At 33.3% G+C, this 27,856-nt stretch overlaps 1 protein-coding gene across 1 annotated transcript; it reads left to right on the top strand.

The window, feature by feature from the left end:
• Positions 1-2,572: 2,572 nt before the first annotated feature.
• Positions 2,573-26,055, top strand: LOC145330724 (uncharacterized). Its single transcript, XM_080175389.1, has 10 exons — positions 2,573-2,719; positions 13,001-13,080; positions 14,306-14,385; positions 16,557-16,666; positions 17,099-17,226; positions 20,347-20,437; positions 24,172-24,319; positions 24,607-24,715; positions 24,932-25,087; positions 25,749-26,055. Exons 1-10 carry the CDS (start codon positions 2,711-2,713, stop codon positions 26,053-26,055), a joined length of 1,218 nt encoding a protein of 405 aa, XP_080031515.1. The 5' UTR covers positions 2,573-2,710.
• The last annotated feature ends 1,801 nt before the right edge of the window (positions 26,056-27,856 follow it).

Genomic DNA, 27,856 nt, shown 5'->3' with positions numbered 1-27,856 from the left:
GGATAATTAGGTCACATACAAATTTGTTGTTAAAAATGTAAAAAAAATCAACATGATTAAAATGTTTCTGGTAATGATTATAGAGTTGCTACGCTTTCTAACTCGTACCTAACTATTACAGGAATCACCATGCAAAATTTAAAATTGATAGGACAATTTTAACATGTCTAAATTAACGAAAAAAGCTATCCGTGACGGACGTACGGACGGACCGACCCTAATTATAGAAAAGCTTTGCTTTTAAAAAATATTATTAACTTGCTGAAATACAATTAAATATAAATAGATAACCAACAAGCGAAATAAATTTTAAATGATATTTGGAGGGCAGATCAAAAGGTCAATTCTTCTTAGTGTTGTTTTTTCTCAAACCAATTTCGTTGTTGGTAAAAGCTGAAAATACATTTTAAGTCAATTGTGGCAGGTATAACCAACAAGCGAAATAAATCTTAAATAATATTTGGGGTGCAAATGGAGAGGTCGTCAATTTTACGATATGTTGCCCCCCAACGACAGCCTAAAAACACGCATAAGTTTCGTGATTTTTTCCCGAATTAATTTTGTTATTGGTACAAGCTGCAATTTTGGAGTCTTTTGGAGTTCTTTTAACTTGTATGGGATAATGACTTCTGATTTCTTGTTCGGTTGTCAAGACAACTAAAAATAAACAACTTCCAAATAGTTAAGGCTATCAAAGCTATGAAAAGGTAGAATCGAGTGAGGAGGGATGGGGGGGGGGGGTATTTGCCTCAATAACAATCAAGGTTTCCTCCGTAATTTTATCAGGGGGTGGTGCAATGACAATGGGAGAAAAAATGATGGGTTAGGGAATAATTTTGGGGCTGTGGAAGGGGACGTGGGCTGCAAGGTTGAGGAGGGTAGTTTCTCAGTAATACCTCACTAACTTTTTATCAAACACCTACAAAACTATGTTATTAGTTATTTACAATAAAAATGTGTTATTTGAATTAACAGAAAATTTATTTTGAATATAATAAACAAATAGTATGTATTTCGTCAATGAATATTTATTAGAAAGTGATTTATTTAAGTGAAAAAATTAATTTTTTTTTGTACACGTGCAAAAGATTTTTTAAGATTAATCCTATTATATAAAGAACTTAGGTTTTTTGGTCTAAAGCATAATATTTCAATAACTACTAATCTGATTAAGTTCTCCTTTATGGGGAATCTTCACTTATGTCTCGGGATGGTTTTAGGCTATTATGATTTTAGACCTAAGCGTCGGGATGGATTTAGGCTATTTGTTTTACATATATCTTCCCCCTTTGATTACAGAGCCTCCTAAATGTTAGGGGCGCAGCCGCTAGTCCTATTATATAAAGTAGTAAGCGTTTTTTGTCTGTCCCGAAGGATCTCGCCAACCGCTGAACCGATATTGTTCTCCTTTACAGTGCAGCTTCTTATAGGTCATGAGAAGGTTTTAAACTATTTTGGGGAGGGTGTCTTCGCCCCCCTCCCCCCAAAAAATATTTTAAAAAATCTTTTGAAACTCAAATTTAAAATGGGATGAGGTCGAATTTTTCCCCTCTTACTGTAAGTGCCCCTAGAGGCTTCTAGGGGGCGTATCCGCTAGTAATATATAAAGGGTCAGATAGATAATTACGTGCACTTATTTTCATATTTAGTTTTAAAATCGAAGCTTCTCTATAAATATGATATGTAGTACGTCCGTCTATATTTACGTCACGTTTTATTCTTTTCATTATTTACTCATGTTAATTGTTAGTATTGTGTTATCTTTTTCAAACTTTGGATGAGATTCTTGTAATAGTTAGGTACAATTTAGAAAGCGTAACAACTCTAAAATCTTTACCAGAAAGTCTGTACTTACATTAAAACCATTCTTTGGCAACATTTTTTTGCATGATAAAATTATTCATTTGATTTAAGGAACGTTAATTTCTAAGACAACAAGGTACAATATCTTAAGCTAAGCATCTCTATATCAAGTCTTAAAAATGTAAGTATGTCCTTAAACCTGGAAGTCTGTATTTACGCAAGTTTTTATATTTAAGTTGCTAATACTGTTATCAATATGGCAATATATATATGTACATATATCTATAATACAAAGTAGAACGATGTCTGTCTGTTTGTTTGTAGCGAAGGATCTCGCTAACCGCTGAAACGGGTTCTCCTTTACAGGGTAGCTTCTCATAGGTCCCGGTAAGATTAATAACTATTTTCTTGGGGGTGGGATACCCCTAACTTCCCAAAAAAATAAAAAATACCCCTCCCCCCCTCAAAAAAAATAATTTTAAAAAAAAATTCTTTAAAATCTAAATTACGAACAAATAATTTGATAAAACCTCGTGGGGCAAAACCGCTAGTATATTTAAAGTTAAATGTTAATCTCATCCAATGCAAAAACTTAATTGTTATAAAATGTATCTATAATGCTTAGATTGGTTTAGGTTAAGTGGGATTCCAACAGGGTTTGATATTGAATCAGGAAGGGGGGCTTTCGATTAGACACCAGCCAAATTAATTAACCACATATTTTAATAAAATGAATTTAATTTCGTAAATTAAGTAATTTATTTCAGTAAAAAATGTTCCAGTGTAAAAATGATGAAATATTATCATTTCAGTGTCGAGTTAAAGTTATATTTTAAAGTGCTTAATAAAAAACTACAAAAATAAAATAAAACTTTTTTAAAGTGAAAAGTTAAATTTAACAGCAAAAATGAGTAAGGTAAGTGAATTTTTGTATAAGATATGCTAAATAAATTAATAAGTTTTTAAATGTAATTCGGCCAAATACTATACATTTTTTCCTTACCTAAATATAGAGGAATATGTAAAACCCAGGAGGCAACTAATTCCAATTGAAATTGCTAAAAAATTGTATATTTTTAGTAGCGTAATGATGGCGTAAAACTTGTTTTGTGCCGTAACTAAAACAAAAAGTAGAAGAAAATAAGGAAGTAGGTGTGGGGAAATTTTTTGTCAGAATTCTTGACCCTGAAAATCCTAACTCCTTGGCTATCCTAAGAAATTTTAGGGCACACTTGTGCGACATCGCAAATCCTATCATAACAAGGATGACTACAACATCCATAAAAGCGATGCTCTGAAACGATTTGATAGACGAACATTGTAGAGTGCCAGAACTGTATAAACAAAATATGAGTATATAAGTTTTGACAAAATTATACGTAAATTTGTTGCAAAACTTCTTAAATACAGAATTCTGTTTAAGGACATACTGACATTTTTAGGGATTGATTAAAAAGATGCTTCGCTCAAAATTTTGTACCTTATTGTAATAGGAATCAGTAATCCAAAAATCCTATCAATCGGATGAATTTATCTCATAAAAAGTTATTGTTAAAAATTTAAAAAATCAACATGTTTAAAATGGACGTACGGACATTCTGATAACGATTATAGAGTTGCTACGCTTTCTAAATCGTACCTAACTACTACAGGAATCACCATGTAAAGTTTGAAATCGATAGGACAATTCTAAAATGCCTAAATTAACGAAAAAAGCTATCCGTTACGGACGGACTGACGGATAGACGGACGGACTGACCGGCCCTAATTATAGAAAAGCTTTGCTTTTTAAAACTAGTAAGATTTTTTGTCTGTAGCTAAGGATCTAGCTAACTGCTTAACCGATTTGGTTATCCTATATAGTGAAGATTTTATTTTTCGATGCAAACCGACTAACTCTCGGTCAACAAGCGTATGTACTCTACGCTAAAATTAAATTATCAGGGCTCGGCAGTGGCGCTTCAGCTATAAAAAAATCCTTCTTAAAAATAGATGCCAAAATGAAATCTAAAATCCTCTACAAAATTGTCCTTGTATTTAATTATCAGAGGGGTTGTGTTATTTTCATATTAATTATTACAATTTTAAAAAGAAACTCTTTCGGTTTAATTATGGGGCCATGATTGATTCCATTAGAAATTGCTGACAAAAATCCGTGATACACAAAATTACAATTTTAAATGTTACACTCAGTGGTTTTAACTTGTGAACACTCAACTTAATGAACCAACCAATCAAAATTCAATAAAAGTCCCCAAAGTTGTTGAGACAACGAACAGTAAAAGCTATTGCAAAACTTTTGGGACTAGTCTAATAAACAGCCCATTGTTTGTCCCCCCCTCCCTGTAATTTTCCCCCAGGTATGGTGAGGGTAATACTCCCTTGCGTATAATAAAAGTTGGCAAACTATTATTACCAATATACATACTACAACTACCCCACACCCCCTATTAATAAAATCAAAAAGTATGCGACCTTTCTTATCTATTTATGTCTTTTAAAAAGATTTTTATCAATCAATATGCTAATCCTAAGTTTTAGATAACACTACTGCCAATACTAATAGAAATCATCCTTTTATAAAAGCTGTCAGGTTTGTCTGGTCGTTAATCAAATCAATTGCATTCTTCATATTATACAAGGCTAATTTATTTTAACTCTTACTAGGTGTTTAGATTGTTTCAGGCTTTGTTCTGCCGCTCCAAATTCACATACAAAACCCCTAGATGCTAATAATACAGCCAAAAGTTAGATATAAAAAGTAATAAACTTGTAAAAAGGTGATTCAAAATATATCCTTATAATAAAGTAACAGTATGAGTGTTTGTGTGTCTGTCTGTTTGTGTGTGCCGAAGGATCTCGCTAACCGCTGAACCGATCGGGTTCTCTTTAACAGGGTAGCTTCTCATAGGTACCGGGAAGGTTTATAACTATTTTTTTTTACTTTTTCTTTTAAAATCTAAAATAAAAAATTGGGTTATCAAATTTGACTCTCCCCTCCTCAAGTGCCCCTAGAGGCCTCTATATAAAAAGGCCTACAATAGAACTAAGTTGATCTATATTTAAAAAGATTTAGATTTTAAAAGTGGTAGTGTGATCGTGCACTCTTTTTTATTCCCTTGCATTCAGGGAGAAGGTAGAGCACATTAGGCTTTGAATTATACTAGTCCCCAAAGTTTTATTTACACGTTCTCTCATCCGTGGATTAAAATATTAGCAGTTAAAGCAAGGTATTTCTTGCAGGCTTCCTTTAAGGAAAATTAAAAAGACACCAATATTCAAAGATTTGAAAAATATTGGGTACCAGAAAGGGTTATAGATTATTTTTTCTCGTATTATATCCAGTTTTCTACGAATATAGAAATGTACAATCATAGGATTAAAATCAGTTTTTTTTTATCTCGTGCCTTCGGCATCTCGGGGCTAAAAAAACTGGTTTTAATCTTATAATTGTACATTCTATATCCGCGAAAACTGTTTATAATACGATGCGAGAAATAACTATACTCTCACTATTACTAATATTTAAATATTTTTTGGATTTAATAAACCTTAGTATTGTTTAAGAAACATGTATTCCCTTTTCATTTGTCATGGAATATTATTTTTAAATACTCAGGTGTTTGTGATATTATTGTAATATGCAAATTCTTGGAAAAATCTACTGCCTTTTATCATAATTAGCGGATTCGCCCCTAGACTCTAGGGACTTTGCCAACAGAGGTAATTAAAAAAAAATAAACTAGAAAAAAATGAGGGGGGGGTATTTTTTGTTTTTGGGGGGGTTGTGGGTGTCCCACCCCAAAAGAAAATAGCCTAAAACCACCTAAGGACAAGTAGGTATATTTTCTGAAGAGTAGAATCCAATCGGTTCAGTGGTTACTGAGATCTTAAGGGACGGACGGACAGACAGAAAGACGGACAGACATCAAGCTACTTTGTATTATAGATAGACAGGGTTATAGGGATAGGAAATGGAAGTTAATGTATTTTTAACCTAACATGTTAAAGTTTGTCTTTTGTAGCTAGTACTTATTCAAACGAAGAAAATATTATAAAATAATCTAAAAATGGTTAAATTAATTCGTATTTAACAAAAAATTGTGTTTATAACGTACTAGCGACTATGCCCCTAGCATCTTGGGGCTCTGTATTTGTGCTAGAAACAAAGAAGACAACATCCATAAAAGCGATTCACTCAAACGGTAGGACAAACGGACATTAACACTTATATAGTGTCAGAACTGAATAATCAGAATATAAATGTATAAGAGTCTAAGCAAAATTGTAAGTATTTTTTTTGAAAAACTGATTGATACAGGATAATGTTTATAGACATACTTACATTTTTAGGACTTGATTATAGAGTTGGTTCGCCTATAACATTATATTTTGTTGTCCAAGGAATCAACATACCAAAAATCAGATCAATCGGATGATTAAATCACAGAAAAATTTGTTGTTCAAAAAGAAAAAAATCAACATGTTTGAAATGGACGTACGGACATTCTTGTAATGATTATTGAGTTTCTACGCTTTCTAAATCGTACCTAAATACTAAAGGAATCGTCATGCATAGTTTGAAATCGATAACAATTCTAACATGCCTAAATTAATGAAAAAGCTAGTGGTCTGTGACAGACGTACGGACCGACCCTAATTATAGAAAAGCTTCGATTTTAAAAAGGGCTCAAAACTATCCCTGGTCTGTAATTAAAATAGCATAAAAATCATCACAGGACCTATATGAGGCTTTTTTAAATATGAGCACACAATCGGTTCAGTAGTTATTGAGATTTTATGCTTTAATGGCACTTAAAATGTTTGGTTTAAAAAAAAATGATACGTAACATATCTATGTTGCGACCAAGTCTCTAAGTAAAAAAAAATATTTTTTGTGATTTCTCTTGGGAGGGTGGTGGTTCCCCTTCCCCAAAATAGTTAAAAACCTTCCCGAGACCTATGAGAAGCTACCCTGTAAAGGAAAACCCGATCGGTTCAGCGGTTAGGGAGATCCTTCGGCACCGACATACAGACAGACACACAAACACACATCCTGTTACTTTATTATAAGGTACTAGCAGCTTCGCCCATAGCCTCTAGGGGCTTAGCCCCAAAATGGTAATTTAAAAAATATTTATAAAATGGGGAGGATTAAAAATAGCCTAAAACCACCACAGGACCCGTAGTATATTCCCTAAAAAGTAGAATCTGATCGGTTCAATGGTTACCGAGATCTTAAGGGATAGACGGACGGACACAGACATCGTTCTACTTTGTGTAATAGATATTATGATTGCATAAAAAATACAAAATTCAATCCTGACGGAGTTTTATTGGAACGCAATTTATGGGATTTTTCACAAAAATACCTCTTCCCAACTTAATTAAGCTGGGCATGGCTATTATTGGAAATAAAGATAAATTTTCGATTAAACCAAATAATATTATTAAATTGTAAATAAAAATAATGAGCTCACCTTTCAGTACTTTAATATTCTATTTCTTCAAACTAATCAGAACAAAGTTGGGAGGCTAAAAATCAGACTCATATCCTATAAATCTTTATGTATTTTTTTTTGTCTGTAGCGTAAAATTTCCATAAATACTGAACCGATTGAGTTCTCCATTTTAGAAAGGCTTCACATAGGTTACGTGATGGTCTTCAAGTTTTTTAGAATTGAGTCTTAGGTTTTGGGCTGTTTTTCTGTCCTTTAGCAGTATCTTTTTTCTTCCCTCCTTGAAATAATAATAAGGTTACCCAACATTTTTTCGGATGGGGGGGGGGGTCAATTTCTCATAGGAGGGGGGAGATAAATAGATTTTAACGTGCCCAGGACATATAGGAAGCTTCACTGAAGATAAAGAGCCATGTCTTACTTATCTTTTTGTACAAACACATACACAGAAATACTGAAAAACATGGTGTTACTTTTATAAAAGGATATGATGATTGTCTTGTAAGATCTCAGAATAAATTAGACCTTTTTGTCAACCATTCCCAAACAGATTTAAGGAGGGATTGAAAGGTAATTTTTCAGCTGCCCGACCGTAAGACATAGAAAGAATAATTGCAATATCTATTGCAATAAATAAACAATGGAAATTTAAAATAAAAATTGCATTATGAACTATTATGATTCATTATGAAAAAAAACTTTTCTTTAAGAATTGCTTTTAATTGTTTGTTTTTTTTAAATGTAATTTTGATGTAGATACATTGATAAACAAAGTAGTGTGTATTATGTATCTCAAAAACAATGACAGGTTTTTTGCCATTGACCTCTTGGGGACCTCTTCGAGTACTAGTCCTCTCCACGACACATTAAACACACTCTCAATCACCCAGGGTATTAAGTAAGGTAACACCAATTAGACAACCAACTCTTTAATTGCAAGACATTTGTCTAAAAGTTCTAATTGTGCATGGTAATACATTGCGCCTACTTGGGCCAAGGCATTTCCCCTACTTTAACTATTTATATTGTGCACCTGACATAGCAGCAGTAGGAACTATTTAAACGTCTTCAGTTATGACGTGGAGTCGGGCAGAGGTTCGAAACTACCACCTTCCTGCCACAGTCGCGTCAGGTTTTGGGCTTGTTTTAATTATAATGGCAAAAACATACATATTGTAGAATGTCAAAGGTGGTTCACATTTTTAAAACGATTGACATTTAATTTATTTGTGGGAGGTAGAAAGTGTTATCGACTTCTCCAAACTATAATCAAGTCATGATACAGATGCATTCTGTTATTCTGTTATTCAATTGTTTCTAGTTTTGTAGCGCAACTACTCCTTTAATATAAAAGTATGTCCATCCTACACTTTTTTTCCCATATTACTTATTTAAAAAGATTTGTGCAATACCTGTTTGATTAAATTAAAACACAGAAGCTGAAAAAATCGTTTTAAAACTGACCAATTTGCACATTCTTAAGAATTAAAATAAAGTAGGTCAAATGAAATACTAAGAAACCCACAATAGTTTTCTTAATTTTAATAGGTTGGTTCATTAAGTTAAGTGTCCAAACGTTTCAACCATTAATTATAATATTAAGAATGGGTAAATTTGTTTTTCATCATTGGGTATGTACATCAATATATCGGTCATTGTTTTATCCCATTAGATCCTTGCAAATTACCCCACCCCTGCAATCCCTGAAAAGCTATTGATTTAATTTTGTCAAATGACTCAATTTCTTAATACAACAATATAAACCAATGCAAAGAAAATTAAATTTGCCAAAAAAACAATTTAGGCTTCTTGTTTGCATAAGGAAAATTATTACAAATAAATTCAAAACAATTTTGACTCAACTCTAACAAGAACGTTAAAATTGTTAAATAGAAAAAATCAAATTAAATGAATAAATTATATCTACATTTATGTCATTGAAATAACGTTTTCTCGATATTAGTCATCCATATAGTCAACATATATAATGTCAATTATTTTAATTAGAAAGTCTAAACCTGACTTAAAAATGCATGAAAATCCCCTTTTTTTAAAAAAGGCACCCAAATAGGTTTAAAGCCCTGTGATTTTATAACCAGTCCAATGTTATGTTTTTTAGTAGCGAAGCTACTCTATAATTTGAAATGTCCGTCTGTCCGTCTGTCCGTCTTAGTTTGGGGTAAACGTGATTTTCTCGGCTCCTATAAAAGATAAAAGGCTGAAATTTTTTGACAACATTCCCATTACCAAGGAGCACAATTAACTATAAAACATCAATGGCGATAGGACCGCTTTTTAGCAGATTTAGGCTATTTTTGTATTTTTCACATTTTTCTCCATATCTTTGGTGTTTATGGTCCTATTTCCAAAATTTTTTCAGTTATAGAATCAAAATTTAATTTCCTGTCGTTTCAAGAAAACAACTATGATGGTCAGACTGCCTTTAAGCAGGTTTTAGGCTATTTTTGTATTTTTCACATTTTCTCCATACCTTTGGTGTTTATGGCCCAATTTCCAAAGATTTTCAGTTATAGATATCAAAATTAAATTTCCTTTCGTTTCAAGAACACATCAATGGCGGTCAGACTGCCTTTTTGCAGGTTTTTGGCTATTTTTATATTTTTCACATTTTTCTTCATATCTTTGGTGTTTATGGTCCGTTTTTTTTTAAATTTTTGTAGTTAAAAATATCAAAATTAAATTTCCTGTTCTTTACTAAGACCATCGGTCTGTTAGTCATGGTACTCAAATATAAATAAATATTAAGAAATTAAAACAAATGTTGAAAAGGTTTCGTGATTTTTTCCTAATATACATGCTTTTGTCAACTAATATATAAATTCTTAATTTAATTGTTTATGCTTCGCTACTTATGGATGTTGTCATCCTTGTTTAGTTGTTTTCGCAGTTTCTACTATGTACTAGATCAAATTTTCTATTAATGTTAAATTAAACGAACCAAACCCAAACTTTATGAAGTCATTGCCTTTAGTTCGATTATGTAAGTGTATAATGAAGGAATCTGCAAATAAAATAAATTTATATTATTATCTGTCTATCTCATACTATTAGCTACGCCCCCTAGCATCTAGGTTTGAATAGGCCTAACCCATCCTTAGACCTATTTGAAGCTTCCTCTTAGGGAAAAATCTCAACCTTGTTTCTTTATTTGATAGCACAAGCGTCTTTGTCCCTTAAGGAGATTTCTCTTGGGAGGGTGGTGGTAACATCCCCAAAAATAAATCTTTCCATGACCTATAACAAGCTACATTGTAAAGAAGAACCATATCAGCTCAGCGGTTAGCACGATCCTTCTGTACAAAAAGACACACTAGACTCATAGACATCCTGTTACTTTCATATAATCTATAATACAAAGTATGACGATGTCTGTCTGTCTGTTTGTCTGTTTGTTTGTAGCGAAGGATCTCGCTAACCGCTGAACCGATCGGGTTCTCCTTTACAGGGTAGCCACTCATAGGTCCCGGGAAGGTTTATAGCTATTTTCTTAGGGGGTGGGATAGTGGGATAGCCCCAACCCCCCCCCCCAAAAAAAATTAAAAATACCCCCCACAAAGAAATTTTTTAAAAAAATTTTCTTTTAAATCTAAAATACGAAAAATTGGTTTGATCAAACCTCTTTGGGCAAAGCCCATTAGAGGATAGGGGCGAAGCAGCTAATGATTGTTAAAGTAGTGAATTCCCTAAATCTTATTTTATTATTGAAATAAAATTGCAGCGGGCTAAAATAACGCTACCCCCTATTCGTCCCTTTTACCCCATCCTATCACGTACTACCAGATAACCAAACTGACCAATAAAGGAGTTCCATTTTAGGAACCCCAATTTTTTGTCATAATATCCACTTATATTCTATATCCATTATCACTTCTTAGTTACCACTATAGGCTAGGGTGTAAGCCGCTATGCCAAAATTAAAAAAGAAATAACTATCAGGATTAACAAAACAATTATGAAACTTTTCATTGTTTACAACTAGTAAATGCATTTCTAGCTGCAAAGCTTCTCTACAAATTACAAGTTATATGTAGTTGTCGGTCGGTCTGTCCATCAGTCAGTTTATTTTAAATAATTTCACACTAGTCACTCCCAAAGAGGAAAAAGGCAGTAAATCTTATGATAAAGTAACATGATGTCTGTTTGTCTGTTTGTCTGTCTGTCTGTTTTTGTGTACCGAACCACTGAGCTAATCGGGTTCGCTTCTCATAGGTCCTGGGAAGAATTATAAATATTTGGGGGGAGGGTACCACCACCCTCCAAAGATAAATCACAAAAAAAATTCGCCTAGAGACTTCAACTCAATATAAAGAGGTATCGTAGAGACTTGATCGCAAAATAGATAGGTATCGTGGAGACTTGAAAACATTTAAAGTGTTACTAGAGGCCTCTAGGGGCGTAGTCGCTAGTATATAATATTTCAACATTCCCAAATTACTGTGCATTCTTATTATGAAAATATAAGCCAATTTTAATTTTGCAAAATGCATGCTGTAATGGCTGCAAAGCAAACATAATTTTATAATACCATACATACCATACATAATAATTACATATGTTAAGCCTAAAAAACACTCATGAGTGAGATCCTAAAAAACAAACCAAAAAACCTTACTTTTTTATTTTATCATGTAGTAGCTTCTCATAGGTCCTGGAAGGTTAATAACTATTTTGGGGGAGGGTAGCACCAACCACCCAAGAAAAATAGCCTCTAGAAAAAATTTCTTTACTATTTTAAAAACTGAAATATAAAGTGGAGTGGGTCGACTCTTGCCCCTTCTTCTCACAAGGTCCCCTAGAGGCATCAAGGGGCGTAGCCGCTAGAAAAAGGATAATTTGTCCAATTTTACTCACCGTTAGAGGATATAATTGTCCTTGTTTAATTTTATTATTTTTCTTTTGTAAAAGGTTACTAGGCACTTTTTGTAATATTTTTGCTCAAGTTAATTGGTTGTTTGGTTTATAGTTATAGCGAACAGTTATATAAGTGAACTAAATTAAAACCATAGAAAAATAGTAAGTATGGTTAGTTTTTCAATATAAATACATTTGGAACTAGATAGAGAACTGTTAAAAACATTTCATCTTATTCATTTTCCAGCATGGCTCCAGTTCCCAGCCATAATACAAAATCATGTATCGCTTCGTATTACACATAATTTTCCACGAAAAATTAAATGAAAAAACATATGATCAATTCCAGTAATGTATCATATTAAAAGGCTAGGCAGCTGAAATTTTCATTGAATATTTATATGAGATCAAAGGATATAAATCTTTTAAAGGTTTTGTGATTTTCTATATGTTTTGCATATTCTCTCCCTTTCTATTTCTTTTTGACATCTAAACTTGCTTGTCCAATTGTCCATTCCATGATTTTTAGCTTCGCTACTTCTGAATGTTGTCGTCCTTGTTTAAAGCTAAATTACATTTAAATCCTTATAATAAAGTAACAGTGTGTCTGTCCGTGTGTACTGAAAGATCTCGCTAATTTCTGAACCGATATGGTTCTTCTTTACAGGGTAGCTTCTGAGGTCCTGGGAAGGTCTATAACTATTTTGGGGGAGGGTACCACTACCCTCTTAAGAGAAATCGCACCTAGAAAAAATTAACCCTCCCCCCCCACAAAAAAAAAAAAATTTTAAAATAAAAAAAAACTATTCAACTTAAATTGGAGGGGCGTAGCCGCTTGTAATATATATTGTTCTTGTTTCTGCTAGGATGAGAATGGAGGGGAGGAGATCACAGACAAAGATTTGGAGAGACTGCGGCAGGAGATTGAGGCAGAAACACGGGCCAGGTACCCAAACTTTGGTGCCTTCCCACAAGTGGCCATATGAGCGCTGATACCCTCTCCCATTATTTATAAAATAAATGGAAATAGAGGGAGGTGGTTTTATCTCCTTACAAAGCTTAACCCCTGTGGGGAGGGGGCCTAACCCTGTGGGGCCTATACAATATAACCTTAATTTACCTGACCTAATGTAAAACAAACAAACGAGAAACTACGCGTCCCCACCCCTCCCCTTTTAAAAAATGTTTAGGGAGAATGAATCAGTGCTCAAGAGGGTACTTTGAGTGATAGCACCCACATTTTATATACTTCTAATTGGACGTATGTGTGCACAGACATTTGGTATGGTTGGTGTGCTTTTTCTTGGATCTAAAGGGATAAGACAATGGCCGATAAAGTGATGTACAAAATTATTCCTTCTCTAGATTAAAATTAGTGATTGAAACGTTTGAACACTCAACTTGATTAACCAACAAATCAAAATTCACTCAAGTCCCCAAAGTTGTTAAGCCAAGTTATTATAAAACTTTGGGGACCAGTTTGATAAACAGCTCATTGCCCCCTCTCTCTCTCTCTCTCTCTCTGGGTTAGACCAATGTTTCAATCAAAATAGATTTTAGTTAATTACAGGAATTTCATTCTTCAGGAGCCTACAAAGTTAGTATTTCAAATGGTTGTTGAGATCAATATCAAAAAGTCCTTGTGTCCATTTGTTTTCATTTTAAACATGATAAACTTTTTTACCGTGATGTATTTATCCTATTTACTTTTTGGCAGCTTATACTAACAACGAAATGAATTTTCGAAAATATCACGAAACCTCAGATGTCGTTGGGGGTAAACACTCAGTAGAATTGACGACCTTTATATCTGCCCCTAAAATATTGTTTTAGATTTATTTCGATTGTTGACTATACATGACGAAGCCCAAATTACATAACTTTTGCACCACGTCGTCTTCCTGTGACGTCATAAAATGACGACGTGGTGCAAAAGTTATGTATTTTGGGCTTCGTCACTATACATTATTCTTGACTTTTGGGATTACCATTTCATAGAATGATTTGAAAGAATGAGATTTTTATAAAGTATCCTTTATTTTTTGGGTACATCTCTTATAGGATTTTAGCTTAGAAATAATGTTGAATATCAAATGTACTGTTCGTTTGTCTGACTATCTAATTTATTGATTATCAATATGGATGTTGTCATCTTTGTAATTTTATTTTAGAGATTCCATGGAATGGGCTAACCAGGAACTGGAGAGAAATGTCAAAATGATGGAAAGAAATGTCCAACAGTTGGAAATGGGTAAGACAGGGATCTAAAGGGATAAAACAATAATATAAAGTAGTTTACATCCCCAATGATGATACTCAAAATTATCTCTTCTGAAGATTACAATTAGTGGTTGAAACGTTTGAACACACAACTGAATAAATTTAAGTCCCCAAAGATGTTGAGCCAACGAATAAAAAACATTTTGTTACACTTTGGGGACTAGTGTTATAAACAGCCCAATGTCCTCTCACTCCCTGTAAAGAAACAGGATGCTTAAATGTGTGTATGTATGTCTCTATTCTAAGACTTTTTAACTTGCTTACAATTGCTTCAAATATGATTCGTATAGGTCCAAGCTAGTTTTTTTAAATCTTGATTATCGCAAGATAATTTGTCACTTATTTAATATGCCTTTCTAAGAACAATTTACTGTTACAGAAAATATAATCGTAATATAGGAATATTTATTTCTCGCATCGTATTATAAACAGCTTTCCGCGGATATAGGATGTACAATTATAAGATTAAAGCCAGTTTTTTAGCCCCCGGTGCCGAAGGCACGGGCTAAAAAACTGGTTTTAAATTATGATTGTACATTTTTATATTCGTAGAAAGCTGGATATAATACGATGTAAGACATAGTTTTTTTCGTATGGATGAGAACCGGTTCCTATCCACCGGATTCGAATGAATACGAGAAAAAATCATAAAACCTTTCCACTATTTTATTGCACGATAAAGAACAATTCGTAAGAGAGGTTTGGTGAATTTTTACATGTTTTAAAAAATTTAAATAGTCCTTGTTTTCTGTGGACTAAAAGGAAGTACATCTTTTTTCTTCGGAAATTAGGTCAAGGGCTACAATGTAGATCCTAAAAATTATTTAATCAGTTTTACAAGTATGATCTCATATTCGTTGGCATGAAAAACTAATTTTATTAAATTTTAATTTTAATTAAGTTTTATGAACTTTTGGTGTACTAATTTTTCCAACAATAATTTTAATACATAGAAGAGGCAATAGTGTCAACTGCATTAAAATGTATATCAATTTATACCTTAAGATTCGTTAAAAAAAATCACAGCTAGATTAATTAATTCATAGTTTTGTTTAAAAAAACTGGTTTTAATCTTATAATTGTACATTATATATCCGCGGAAAGCCGTTTATAATACGATCAAAGAAATAATTATTCTCGTATTCATTCGAATCCGGTAGATAGGAACTGGTTCTCATAAATACGAAAAAAAGCTTTCCGCGGATATAGAATGTACAATTATAAGATTTAATCTTATAATTGTACATTCTATATCCGCGGAAAGCTGTTTATAATACGATGCGAGAAATAACTATTACACTATTGGATTCGCACCAGATGTATTTGACTTACATTCATATGTGAAATAGCCCAAATCCATTCCTGGAGCTTTTAAAGTTTTTCTTAATTGAAAAACTACATCGGTTCAGTGGTTAGCGAAGTCTTAAAGGACAAACAAACAACAAACTTACTACTTTATATTAAAGGATTTCCAATGAAGGACACATTTCTAAAACTAAAATATTCTTGAAGTATATTATTAAGCTGTAAAACCTTGAAAGTTTGATATGAATGCAAACCACAAAAAAACTGCATACCACATTTTTTATTATAAGTAATAATTTTCCGTGAATAGAAATTATGCATATTAAAAGTTCTAGGCAGTTTCTATATGAGTGTTATGCTTTCCCTTAAAGTGCTAAGCCAGCAGAGAACTCCCCCCCCCCCCCCTCCTAATTTTAGAAATAAATAAAAAACTGATATTTTTCTTATCTACCCTGTTAGTGGGTTGGCTTTGCCTGAGATGCACAAAACCTGCAGGGCAAGTCTCTATACAATTTAACCTAACCTAACCTGTCCTAGGTAAAACAACACGCAAAAACCTACCCAACGCCTCCTTATTTTCAATTTAGTTTAAAATAATGAAAAGGGTGTTTTTTGCTCGAATATGCACTTTGAGTGAAACAGCCCTAGTTTGTAATATTTAAATAAAAGGGGGAGGTTAAACGGGGACCGACCCTAAAATTTTTATTTTTATGTCTTTTTCTGAAAAAAAGACAACCAGTATAAAATTTCCTGGAAGGACATAATTATTGAAGGTACCTTTAAAAAAATCAACGAAAATTTACATTTTACACTCTTAAAACTTTTCTTCTTTGTCAGGAAATATCGAGGGCGAGGACAGTGAGCCCAAACAGAAGTATGAAAGTCAGAAACAGATGAACGCACAATTATTAGAACAAAAGAAGTGGCTAGAACATGAATTAGAAGAGGTAAGTCATTTGTTAGCGCTATCACACAAAGTACCCTCTTGAGCAATAATACCCCCCCCCCAAATCCTCATTTGAATTAGAATAGGAAGGGGATAATCATATTTTTTTGTTTTGTTTATTACTTAAGATCAGGTTAGGTTAGGTTATATTGAATATTGTGTAGCCCTACAAAATTATAGGCTTTGCAGGGTTATTGTCTCCTGCAGGGATCAGGTATAGATACAAATATCTCCCCCCCCCTCAATCCTTAGTTCTATATGTTATTATTTAATTAATCCAGAATAATTAGATCAACCCTGTTTTTAATAAAGTTTTTAGTAATTATATTGATTTAAATGCAATTGTGTATATTTAATTGTGTATTTAAAAAAAAGAAATTATGAATGCCCAAATTTTAACAAAAACCCTGTATAATTAAATATGTTTATTTAGATAAAATTAAAGATCCAGAATGACAAGATTCACCCTGTACCAGACATGCTGCTAGATTGGGACAAATTGAGTGAAACTGAACTTAAAAGATTGGTTGTACAGCTCGAGAAAACTAGAAATGATTTAAAGTAAGGCATTGAAATTTTAATTACCTAAGTAATTAAACATGTGATGCTTCCTCAATAAGGAGAACTCAATTAGTTTATTACTTATTGAGATCTTAAGCTTCAGACAAATAAAGCCTGACTTCTTTAAATAATAGGATTAGTGGGTACACCCTCATCATTTAGAGGATTTGTATTCGAAAGGGGGATCAGAGAGGGGCTAGAATTATTGCTCAATACAATCCCATCCAATCAGTAATTATTAAGACATTAAGCTTCAGACAAAATAAAGCCTTACTACTTTAAATAATAAGATAATTTAAATGAAACAAGAAAACATAGGAAAGCTATGCTTGATAGAACACATCTAGCATTAAAAACAAAAAATGGGATCATGCTAAAAAAACCGGGTTTCTTCGTGTTTTCACAGTAGGTTTTCTCTTATTTCTAGCCCCTGCGGGGCTTATTTCCTGACCCTACGGGGCGATGAAAAACACTTACCTAACCTAACATAACATACTGTGAAAATGCAATTAAATCCTATACTTCGTTTTCTTTTCATGATCCAAAAATTGTACTTTACAAACATAAAAAAAACAACCCAGGTGTCAAGACTTTACAATATTTGAACAAAAAATAGAAGAAATTAAAATATTTTGAAAAGGAAGCAAATTTACAACTTTTGTGATGTTAAAAACTTTTAACTTCCCCCCCTATCCCACAATCATAGAAAACTTTAGATGATAAACAGGTAGCTTGTTCTGTATTAACTATTTCAATAAATAAAAGGGAGTAAAAGAGCATGGACTTTTTAAAGGTACCAAAAGCAACGAGGTTAGCTTTTTATTTTGATGGTTAAAAATATGGATAGAAGAGAGGGGTAAAATATAATAATTCTTAGGTTTTGAGTTGCAAAAACCCCCTTTTCGCCCTCTTTGACGTCTCTGACCCAAAATTAAAGGAACCCGTTCTCTAAAGTTGAAAAATTATTTCATTGATTGTAAAAAATTAAGGGCTATTTTTTCTATGACTGCCCGATTGTACGATGCTAATCGACATAATTATCCTTTCACAAAGGATACCAGGGACAAATGGATAAGACAATGACCAATAAATTGATACATACCCAATTTTGATACACAAAATTATCTTTTTTTGTGGATAACAATTAGTGGTTGTAATGTTGGGAGCCTCAACTAAATGAAATCAAACCAATCAAAATTCAATAAAAGTCCCCGTTATTATAAAACTCTGGGGACTAGTGTAATAAACAGCCCATTGTCCACTCTTTCTCTGGCTGTGATTATTCCATGTCAACCACAGACATTTCCCTTGCACTTGTTGTTCGACATTTTATACAGTTCCATGACATTGAGAGGCTACAGGCGACAGATGCCCAGCATACCGAGAATGTACACAAGTTTAAAAGTACCCACACCAAAAATAGTTTAAAACCTTTCTTGGACTAATAGATAGCTTTTCTGCAAAGAAGATTTATGTCGTTTCAGCAGTTAGCGAGATCCTTCGTTATAGACAGAAAATATCATACTACTTTATATAATAGGATTTGTAACTCGAGGTATACTTTATTTTATAGTAATTTATTATACTGTACAATATTAGGCCCAGGATTATCCTATCATCAAGGCAACATTGTCCAGGAAAATCAAAAGTAGCACAGCTACTCAATAAATCTTAAATTTTGCTAAATGTCCATTAAAAAATTAGTCTTTACATGCAGATAAATACGATGAATCTTATAGTGTCTCCAAAAAAATGATGTGTTACGACACTTGGCCGAGCTTTCCCGAATGACGTCATATTAGAAGAGAATATGACGTCAATCGGCATATTTTGGCCAAATGTTGAAACATTTATCCACTTTTTTAGGGACACTATAAGCTGCTTCAATTATTTTTGTTTATTTATTTTTTCGAGAAAAAAAAACTACGCTAACATTCTGAGCAGTGTTTCTTGTTTTATTTTCCCCTGTCGTGTTTTTATACTTCATTTTCCCTTTTTATCCCTTTCACGCTCTTTCTCTATTTCTTTTCTGTTTGGAAGCGAAGTATTTTAAAACTTAGGTTGGGTTAGAATCATGGCGTTTTCCCGCATATTGAATATATATTTTTAATCCTATTTCTAGGTTAGGTTAAGTAAGGTATAGGAGAGGCCCTCCCAAGAGAATAGGCCAAATATGGTTAAAAAACCGCAAGGGACTAGAAAAGTTTTATTTTTCAAAATATTGATTTATGAAGGAAGTCAGTAATGTTTAATCTTTTAAAAATCCATTTTTTGTTAAAATTGTTCTTTGAAATGGTGATCCATTTGAGCAAAGCATCTCTATTATTATGTCTAAAAATGTGAGTATGTCCATCTAAAGTATTATGAATTAATATAGATTTTACAATAGACTAATCGAGTTTTTGTGCTGACTTTAAAAGATGAAAACACTGTCACTTGGTGTTAGTTTATAATTGTTTGTTCTTATGTCTGATTTGTCTGAGCTTCGCATTTATGGATGTTGTCAACCTTGTTTTTATTTTTCCCCTTTATATTGTCATATTCTGAGAACTGTTTTGACCAAGGTTATTTCCCCCCTCAATTCATTTACCTTATCAATATAATTATAATTCTCAAAAATATTTTTTTTTTCATTTTGTATCAAAACTGAAATGCCTTACGCTTTGTTCACCCCTCCAACGTTTCACACCGCAAGACAAAAGAGATGGTGAGATGTGGGAGGGGGTAATAAAACCTGTCACAGACCAATACAGTGCTTACCTAAGAATTATTAGTCCAGCAATTCTGATGTTTTGATAATTCCTGAATCATTTTTGCTTTGAGTCATGAACAGAATTGTACAAATACTGGATTACTATTAGATTATGATCCTATCTGTAGAAAAGCCTTGGCTCATAATATGCTTCGTTTTTATGCCTTTAGGAAAACTTGATATATTTGTCTGTCTAAAAGTTTACGTAACTACGCTTTTTTTTCATTAGATTTTTAATTATTAAATTGCTTTAGCGTGTGAGTTCTAGTTGTTTTATTGGGTTTGTAAGACTGTACACGAAATTACCGTTATCTTTTTTTTCATTTAAAAAAAGGCGTAAGTTTTTAATAAAAACTATTCTTGTTTAGATCAGACATTATGGAGGTTGAGTACAGATTGGACAAAGAGGGTAAAGAATATCATCATCATGAAGAGTTTGCCAAAGCCTACAGAGCAGAAGTAAGTGTAGAGTAGCTACGGCGCTTTCTCAAAATGAACCCTGTTGAGCACTGAAAATAAATTGAAAATAATGGAGTCGAGTAGTTTTTCCAGATCTACTGCAGTTTACGGTAAAATATTGCTGATAAGCAATATTTCCAAAAATCTATGAATTTTAAAGGCTGCTAGCTGCCAAACGGCTGAACGTACAGATCATGCCCGCACACTGTTTTAAGCGGCATAAGAAGGCCCTACAAATAATCTGGAATAGCCATAAATTAATAATTCATAATTATCTCGCAGTGCAGAGAAATGCGCGAAAAAGACCTATTTTACGCGTTTTTTCTTCAGTGAAGCTTTCCCTGTGCATAATTGGATCTTGGCTATTCCAGATTATTTATAGGCCTTCTTATGCCGCTTAAAATGGTGTGCGGGTATGATCTGTACGTTCAGTCGTTTGGCAGCTAGCAGCCTTTAAAATTTATAGATTTTTGGAAATATTGCTTACCAGCATATGAACTGCAGTAGATCCGTTTTTCCTTTGATGTTAGGTTAAAATTGGTTAGGTTGTGTTGGTATTGGGTAGCCCCGAAGGGTTATACATAGGGTAAAATCAACTCTCTTCCTCAATTTTTTTTTTTTTAAGTATGTGTGTGGTGGGGGCATAGACGTAGGCACCCCCAAAATTTTGGATTTTCAATTTTTACCCCCCCCCCCCCGAATAAAAAATATGCCTCTATGAAATAAAGATTAACCCCCCCCCCAAAAAAAAAAAAAAAATTTTCATTTTCAAAATTTTACTCCCCCCAAATAAAAAAGCTTGGACGCCCCTGGGTGGGGGTTTAGTGATCAACAGGCACTTTTTTGAGAAAACACCGTAGCTACTTTGTATCTAAATGTAAATCTACCAGTAAGTCTTTTTGTGTGTAAGAATAAAGATTCAACATCTATATATTCATAAGGCAAAACCCAAATTTCCTAAATATTGTGCTTAATAGATTGTCTTTTCGTTCAAACTCCAAAAATAAGCAATGTAATCTCTGATAGACATATTAATTCTAGTAATTTAATACCTATATTTGTGACAACTTTTCTTTTATAAATTCTTCCAATTTTTAACAACTTCAAAAACCCCACCCCTCTCGGAGAGCCTCGAACCCGCATCATACGGATAAATTAACCGACATTCTATAAATGAGCTATGACGGAGACCAATTATCAGTGGTGAAAAAAGACAAGATAGACAAAAACATAATTCTTATAGTATAATTTAAAATTTTATTCTCTTTTATGTCTGTCATTGTAGCTCAGGAGTAGAGATGAGGTTCAAGTTCAGGTCAGATGGTTCAAATCTACCCTTAACACTAATTATCATTTTCACTCTCTGAGATAATAATTAATATTTGGTAAAAGTAAAAAAATATTTTTAAACATTTATCTTATACTAAAGTCACTTAAAATATCAAAAAGCTATTACATGCCAAAGTATATAAGGTTGAAAAAAATAAAGTTTCAGTGGTGAGTCTTGAACCACCCACCTTGAAACTTAACATCTCAAACCTTACGTCTTAACCAAAAGAGCTAAATCAGCATGAGACAATTATATTAGTTTTACAGCCTTAGTAAACATTCCAAAGTATATAAGATTGAAAGAAAAATAATGTTTCAGTGGTGAGTCTGGAACCATCCACCTTGAAACTTGACTTATCAAACCTGACACCTTTACCAAAAGAGCTATATTATCATGAGATAATTACTATTGTTTTACAGCCTTAGTTTTCATGCCAAAGTAAATAAGATTGAAAAAAATAATGTTTCAGTGGTGAGTCTTGAACCACCCACCTTGAAACTTGACATCTCAAACCTGACGCCTTTACCAAAAGAGCTTAATTATCATGAGATAATTACTATTGTTTTACAGCCTTAGTTTACATGCCAAAGTAAATAAGATTGAAAAAAATAATGTTTCAGTGGTGAGTCTTGAACCACCCACCTTGAAACTTGACATCTCAAACCTGAGGCCTTAACCAAAAGAGCTAAATCAGTATGAGACAATTATTATAGTTTTACAGCCTTAATTTACATGCCAAAGTAAATAAGGTTGAAAAAAATAATGTTTCAGTGGTGAGTCTTGAACCACCCACCTTGAAACTTGACATCTCAAACCTGACGTCTTAACCAAAAGAGCTAAATCAGCATGAGACAATTATTTTAGTTTTACAGCCTTAGTAAACATTCCAAAGTATATAAGATTGAAAGAAAAATAATGTTTCAGTGGTGAGTCTGGAACCATCTACCTTGAAACTTGACTTATCAAACCTGACACCTTTACCAAAAGAGCTAAATTATCATGAGATAATTACTATTGTTTTACAGCCTGAGTTTACATGCCAAAGTAAATAAGATTGAAAAAAATAATGTTTCAGTGGTGAGTCTTGAACCACCCACCTTGAAACTTGACATCTCAAACCTGACGCCTTAACCAAAAGAGCTAAATCAGTATGAGACAATTATTATAGTTTTACAGCCTTAATTTACATGCCAAAGTATATAAGATTTTTAAAAAAATAATGTTTTAGTGGTGAGTCTGGAACAACCCACCTTGAAACTTGACATCTTCAATCTGACACCTTAATCAAAAGACCTGATTCAGCAAGAGACAATCACTATTGTGTTACAGCCTTAGTTTATGTACCAAAATAAATAAGATTTAAAAAAAATAATGCTTCAATGGTGAGTCTTGAACCACCCACCTTGAAACTTGACATCTCAAACCTGACGTCTTAACCAAAAGAGCAAATCACTTGAGACAATGACTAATGTTTTACAGCCTTAGTTTACATGCCAAAGTATATAAAATTGAAAGAAATAATGTTTCAGTGGTGAGTCTTGAACCACCCACATTGAAACTTGACATCTCAAACCTGAGGCCTTAACCAAAAGAGCCATATAAGCATTGGATAAAGATTATAGTTTTACAGCCTTAATTTACATGCCAAAGTATAAGATTGAAAAAAAAATTTCAGTGGTGAGTCTTGAACTACTCATCTTGAAACTTAACATCTCACACCTGACGCCTTAACCAAATGAGCCACATCAGCATTGGATAAAGAATACAATTTTACAGCCTTAGTTTACATGCTAAAGTATATAAAATTGAAAAATATTGTTTCAGAAAATATTGTTGACAGAGATAGAGAGAGAGAGAGAAAGAGACAGAGAGGGGGAGAGAAAGAGAGACAGAGAAAAGTACATAAATTTCATGACAAAGGAAAGATAAAAAAAATAACGCATCATTCTTTTTATAAAAACCCACCCCTGTGTATGTTACAACATGTTGTGTCGTCTTTTTCAAAAAAATCTAAAGAACGTGAATTTGTGAAATAAAATGTATGAATTAAAATGCCAGTTTGTAAAGGTTGTTAGATTAATTTTGAATTGGTTATTAAACTATGCCAATACAAGGTGGGTTTTTAGTAAAAGAATGCCACGAAAGGATTTTATAGAAATATAGAGCGTATTTTATATTGTAAATCCATAAAAAGTAAATAAATCATTGAATAAACCTAGCCAATAGCGAGATAGTTATATCGAGCCAACTCTAGTCAAATATATAGACTAATAGATTTTATTTTAATGAATATTCTAAGCATAGCTAATCTAAACTAAAAGTCTCTCTGGTCGTCTTTTTGTCACTGATACACTTGAAGCCTCTTAGTTCCAGTAATCACCAATATACGGATGAAATATTTCAGGTGATAAGTTTGACTCGAACCCTGGACCAGCTGACCCGGCATGGAGCCCAGATAGGTGTACCTCTGCCAGGTCTACCTGGAAGTTTGGTTTCTGGAGATAAACTAAAGGATGGATTGACACCCCTCCCCTCGCAACTTACCACCACAGGTATTTCACCTTTGTCCCTGTAGGAGGTTCGTTGGTGTACCGGTATCTGAAGCAGCTTATAGTGCCTAATACAAAATGACGTCATACAATACAAATGACTAATGATAGTCCAGTATATATTGTAATTGACCAATGGTAAAATGTATACTGTCTTTGTATTTTGTGACGTTAGTTTTTATTAGACACTTTAAGCTGCTTACATGTATTTGTGTTAGTAGCGCAGCAGTCTTCCAACCAAAACAGTTTTTTTAAAATCTAAATATGTTTACAATTGTCCTTGTTATTAGGTGGCTGGGTGCCCGGAGGTTATCCTGTTAGCAAGAAACACTCAGAATTAGTGTCTTCGCCCCCGCCCACAAGGAAAGGAGCTAATTCGCCGTCACCTAACAGAAAAACGTGAGTATAATTGTACTGTACATTTTTTCGACACTTAGTGTAATGCAGCTGTTTTTGACTGTGTTGCTGGTTGCGGGAGGGAGGGGGTTACACTCTCAAAAAATAATTATAAACCTTCCCGGGATATCGGTTCAGCGTTAAGCAAGATCCTTCGGAACACGCAAACACAAATATTTTACATGGTTATTGCAATATACTAATCCTTCTTTTTTCCAGGTCCAATAATTCTCCATCCCCATCCCGGCTGGACCGTAAGTCCTCCAGGTCCCCCAGTAGGAAAAACTCCGAGACAGGTCCCACCACCAAAATAGATCCGAAACTCGGCACTCAGCGCAAAACAGCCGGTGTCAGAAATCTTCCCAAAATTGATAGGTAAAGCTATACGGGAGGGGAGGGGACATTGGATTATAAATTGTGCTAGTATTCAAAGGTTTTTGAATACGTTCTCGCATTCTTTGGGGAAAAACTTTGATTACTTTTATAAAATGTTGATTGGTTGGTGCAAAACTTTACACCATTTTGATGGCACAATTTTATTTGTCATCACGTGGAAAGTATATCAATATAAAAATAGTCATGTTACTCAAAAGCTCTGGAGATATATTGATTTGTAATATTCTTTAACTTTTTCGTATTTTAATGCCTAAGACAAGGCAACGTCACAAGGAAACGTAGCTTTGCACGTACAAAAATGAACAAAAAAACGCCCTTTGAAGGGAGAAGAAAACGGTACTACGTCAAACACTTGATACGTCAAACAGTAGATGCGACAAACGCTAGACTGACAAACAGTAGATGCGCCAAACGCTAGACAGACAAACAATAGATGCGTCAAACACTAGACTACGACAAACATTAGAATTTTCAATTTCGCGACAAACAGTAGAATTTTTTAAGTGCGACAAACACTAGAACGACATACGCTAGAATTTAAACTAAAAAATATAAATAAAAATTTATTATGGACGTATCTAGGGTTTGACGTAGTACCAAGAAAATATGTTGTTACATTTTTTTAAAATACTGTTTTTAGGAATGACAAAAAGAAAGATGTCAACGGTAAAAAGTCAGCCGAAAAAGTAAGCCCGAAAAAAGCACAAAAACGGAGTCCCAAAAAGACGCCAAAATCCGGCAAAAAGGCCAAAGACAAAGCGGAGAAAGGGGGCGAGGCCCCGGCAGAGAACGGAGTGAAGGCGGAGGGCGAGGGTGAGGAGAAGAAGGAGGAGGGGGCAGTGAATGGGGATGATGGTGGAGGCGGAGAAGCGGATGGGGAGGGAGGAGGCGATGAGGCGAGAAAATCTTCAACTTCAAGCGCAAAATCAACTGCTAAGGAACCATAGATATCTTATTCAAATTAGAAAATAGCAAAAAAAAATCCTAACTGCTTTGCTAGAAGATGAAATGGGCGAATTAAGATTTTAACCCGTAATCTGGATAACTTAACATCATAACTTTGATCACGCGGCAAAACTTGCTTCAGACAACCAACCCTTTAATTGTTTGACCTCTGTCTTAAAGTCCTAAATATGCATACTAATTAGTTTTGCCTCTGTTGAGCCAAGGCATTCCCCTACTCGAACTAACTATTAATGTCGCGCACAATGTTCCTTCAAGAAAGTTTATAATAATATAAATATGTCAAATCTCTCCCAACCCCAACAAATAACTACCAAAAAGGTAACAAGGAACAAGGTAAGTAAATTTAAAAAAAAAAACATTATATGAAATATCTATGTTCAAATGTTTACAGGATGGAAAAGCAGAAACGGAGGAATCGTCGTAAAATAATGAATTTTGTCACAAACAATTGTTACTAATTAAACTTTGTTGTCAACATACCTTCTGTATAACTATGCTCTGTACGTCTTAAAATTGTAGTTCCTTTTTTTGGCGGTTTCCCTCAAAGTTTCAAGTCAAGCATAGAACTCTCGCTTATTTTTAAATTAATTAAAATAAAGGAGGTAGGGTTAGTGTTCCGTGTGTTATTGATTACTTTAGGCAAGGTTAGGTTAGGTTATATTGGGTAAAGGTTGCCCCGCAAGTATAGGTTCCGCCGGGGTTGGGTGTTTTAAAACAATTTATTTTTAAATTAGATTAATAATGTTAAAGTATCTCATGAAGTTTTTTAATATCAACAAATTAAAATACTTTATAAGATACTTAACCAGTATTAATTTGTGCTACATCTTTTAAAATTTCTCTAATTTTGTGATTTTAAATAATTTTAAATGTAAAATATAACAGTTAAATTTTTATCTTTACAGTAATAAAAAAACCTTTAAAACTTTGTTTATAAAAATACTAAAAGAAAGAGATGTAATTAGAATTGTAGATAAAATAAATCTTCTATAGTAGATATCTTTTTATTTTTTTAATAGCGTATCTACTCTACAATTAAGGTTTACTTGTATAAAATATTGTTGCATCGTTGTTGTATTTTGTTACTCTGAAGTCTCACTTTAGAAATTCCAATGCATTCTTTCCCTCAAAATGCTTTGCGACCACAGAAAACCCTCCACCCCTTTTTAAAAAGGATGCTGTGAGTATTGGTTTAAAAAATATGACGTAACAAAAAAATTAGCCAATGAGAGGCCGTTATTGACCAATGGCGGCAATAGTAGTGGACTCTCATTGGCTAATTTTTTTGTTACGTCATATTTTTTGCACCAATATTCACAGCATCTTAAAAAGTAAATTGGAAATAATAGGGAAATAGCTTTTATTTTGTTTACCTAAACTTTACCTTAACCTGCAGTTCCTAACCCTGCGGGGAAACGCTGTACCCAATAGAACCTAACCAGGATTAAAATAGAAATACTTCAAAAGCTCCCTCCCCGCTTTATTTGCAATTTATTTAAAGGTGGGAGGGGGGCGATTTCTACAGGGTGTTTCAAGAGAAATGCGTTTTTTAAAAACTTAATTATGCATAGATAATAAAACAATTATTTAAAATGCTTTATATATTTGGATAACTGATCCTGGGACATTTATGTTTCAAATATTTTAAAATGATTTTTTCGACAAATTATGCCTTAAAAACAAGTTTTTCCAAAGGCCTTATTTTTGAAGATTTTCAAAATTAAAGGTTGTGGAAAAAATGCCCTCATTTTTAAAATTCAATTCTGAACTACAAATAGCACC

The sequence above is a fragment of the Acartia tonsa genome, chromosome 10 (assembly GCF_053477335.1).
Source record: "Acartia tonsa isolate MP-2025a chromosome 10, ASM5347733v1, whole genome shotgun sequence".
Taxonomy (NCBI): domain Eukaryota; kingdom Metazoa; phylum Arthropoda; class Copepoda; order Calanoida; family Acartiidae; genus Acartia; species Acartia tonsa.
The sequence above is the reverse complement of the archived record's forward strand: the minus strand, read 5'-3'. Positions and strand labels throughout refer to the sequence as shown.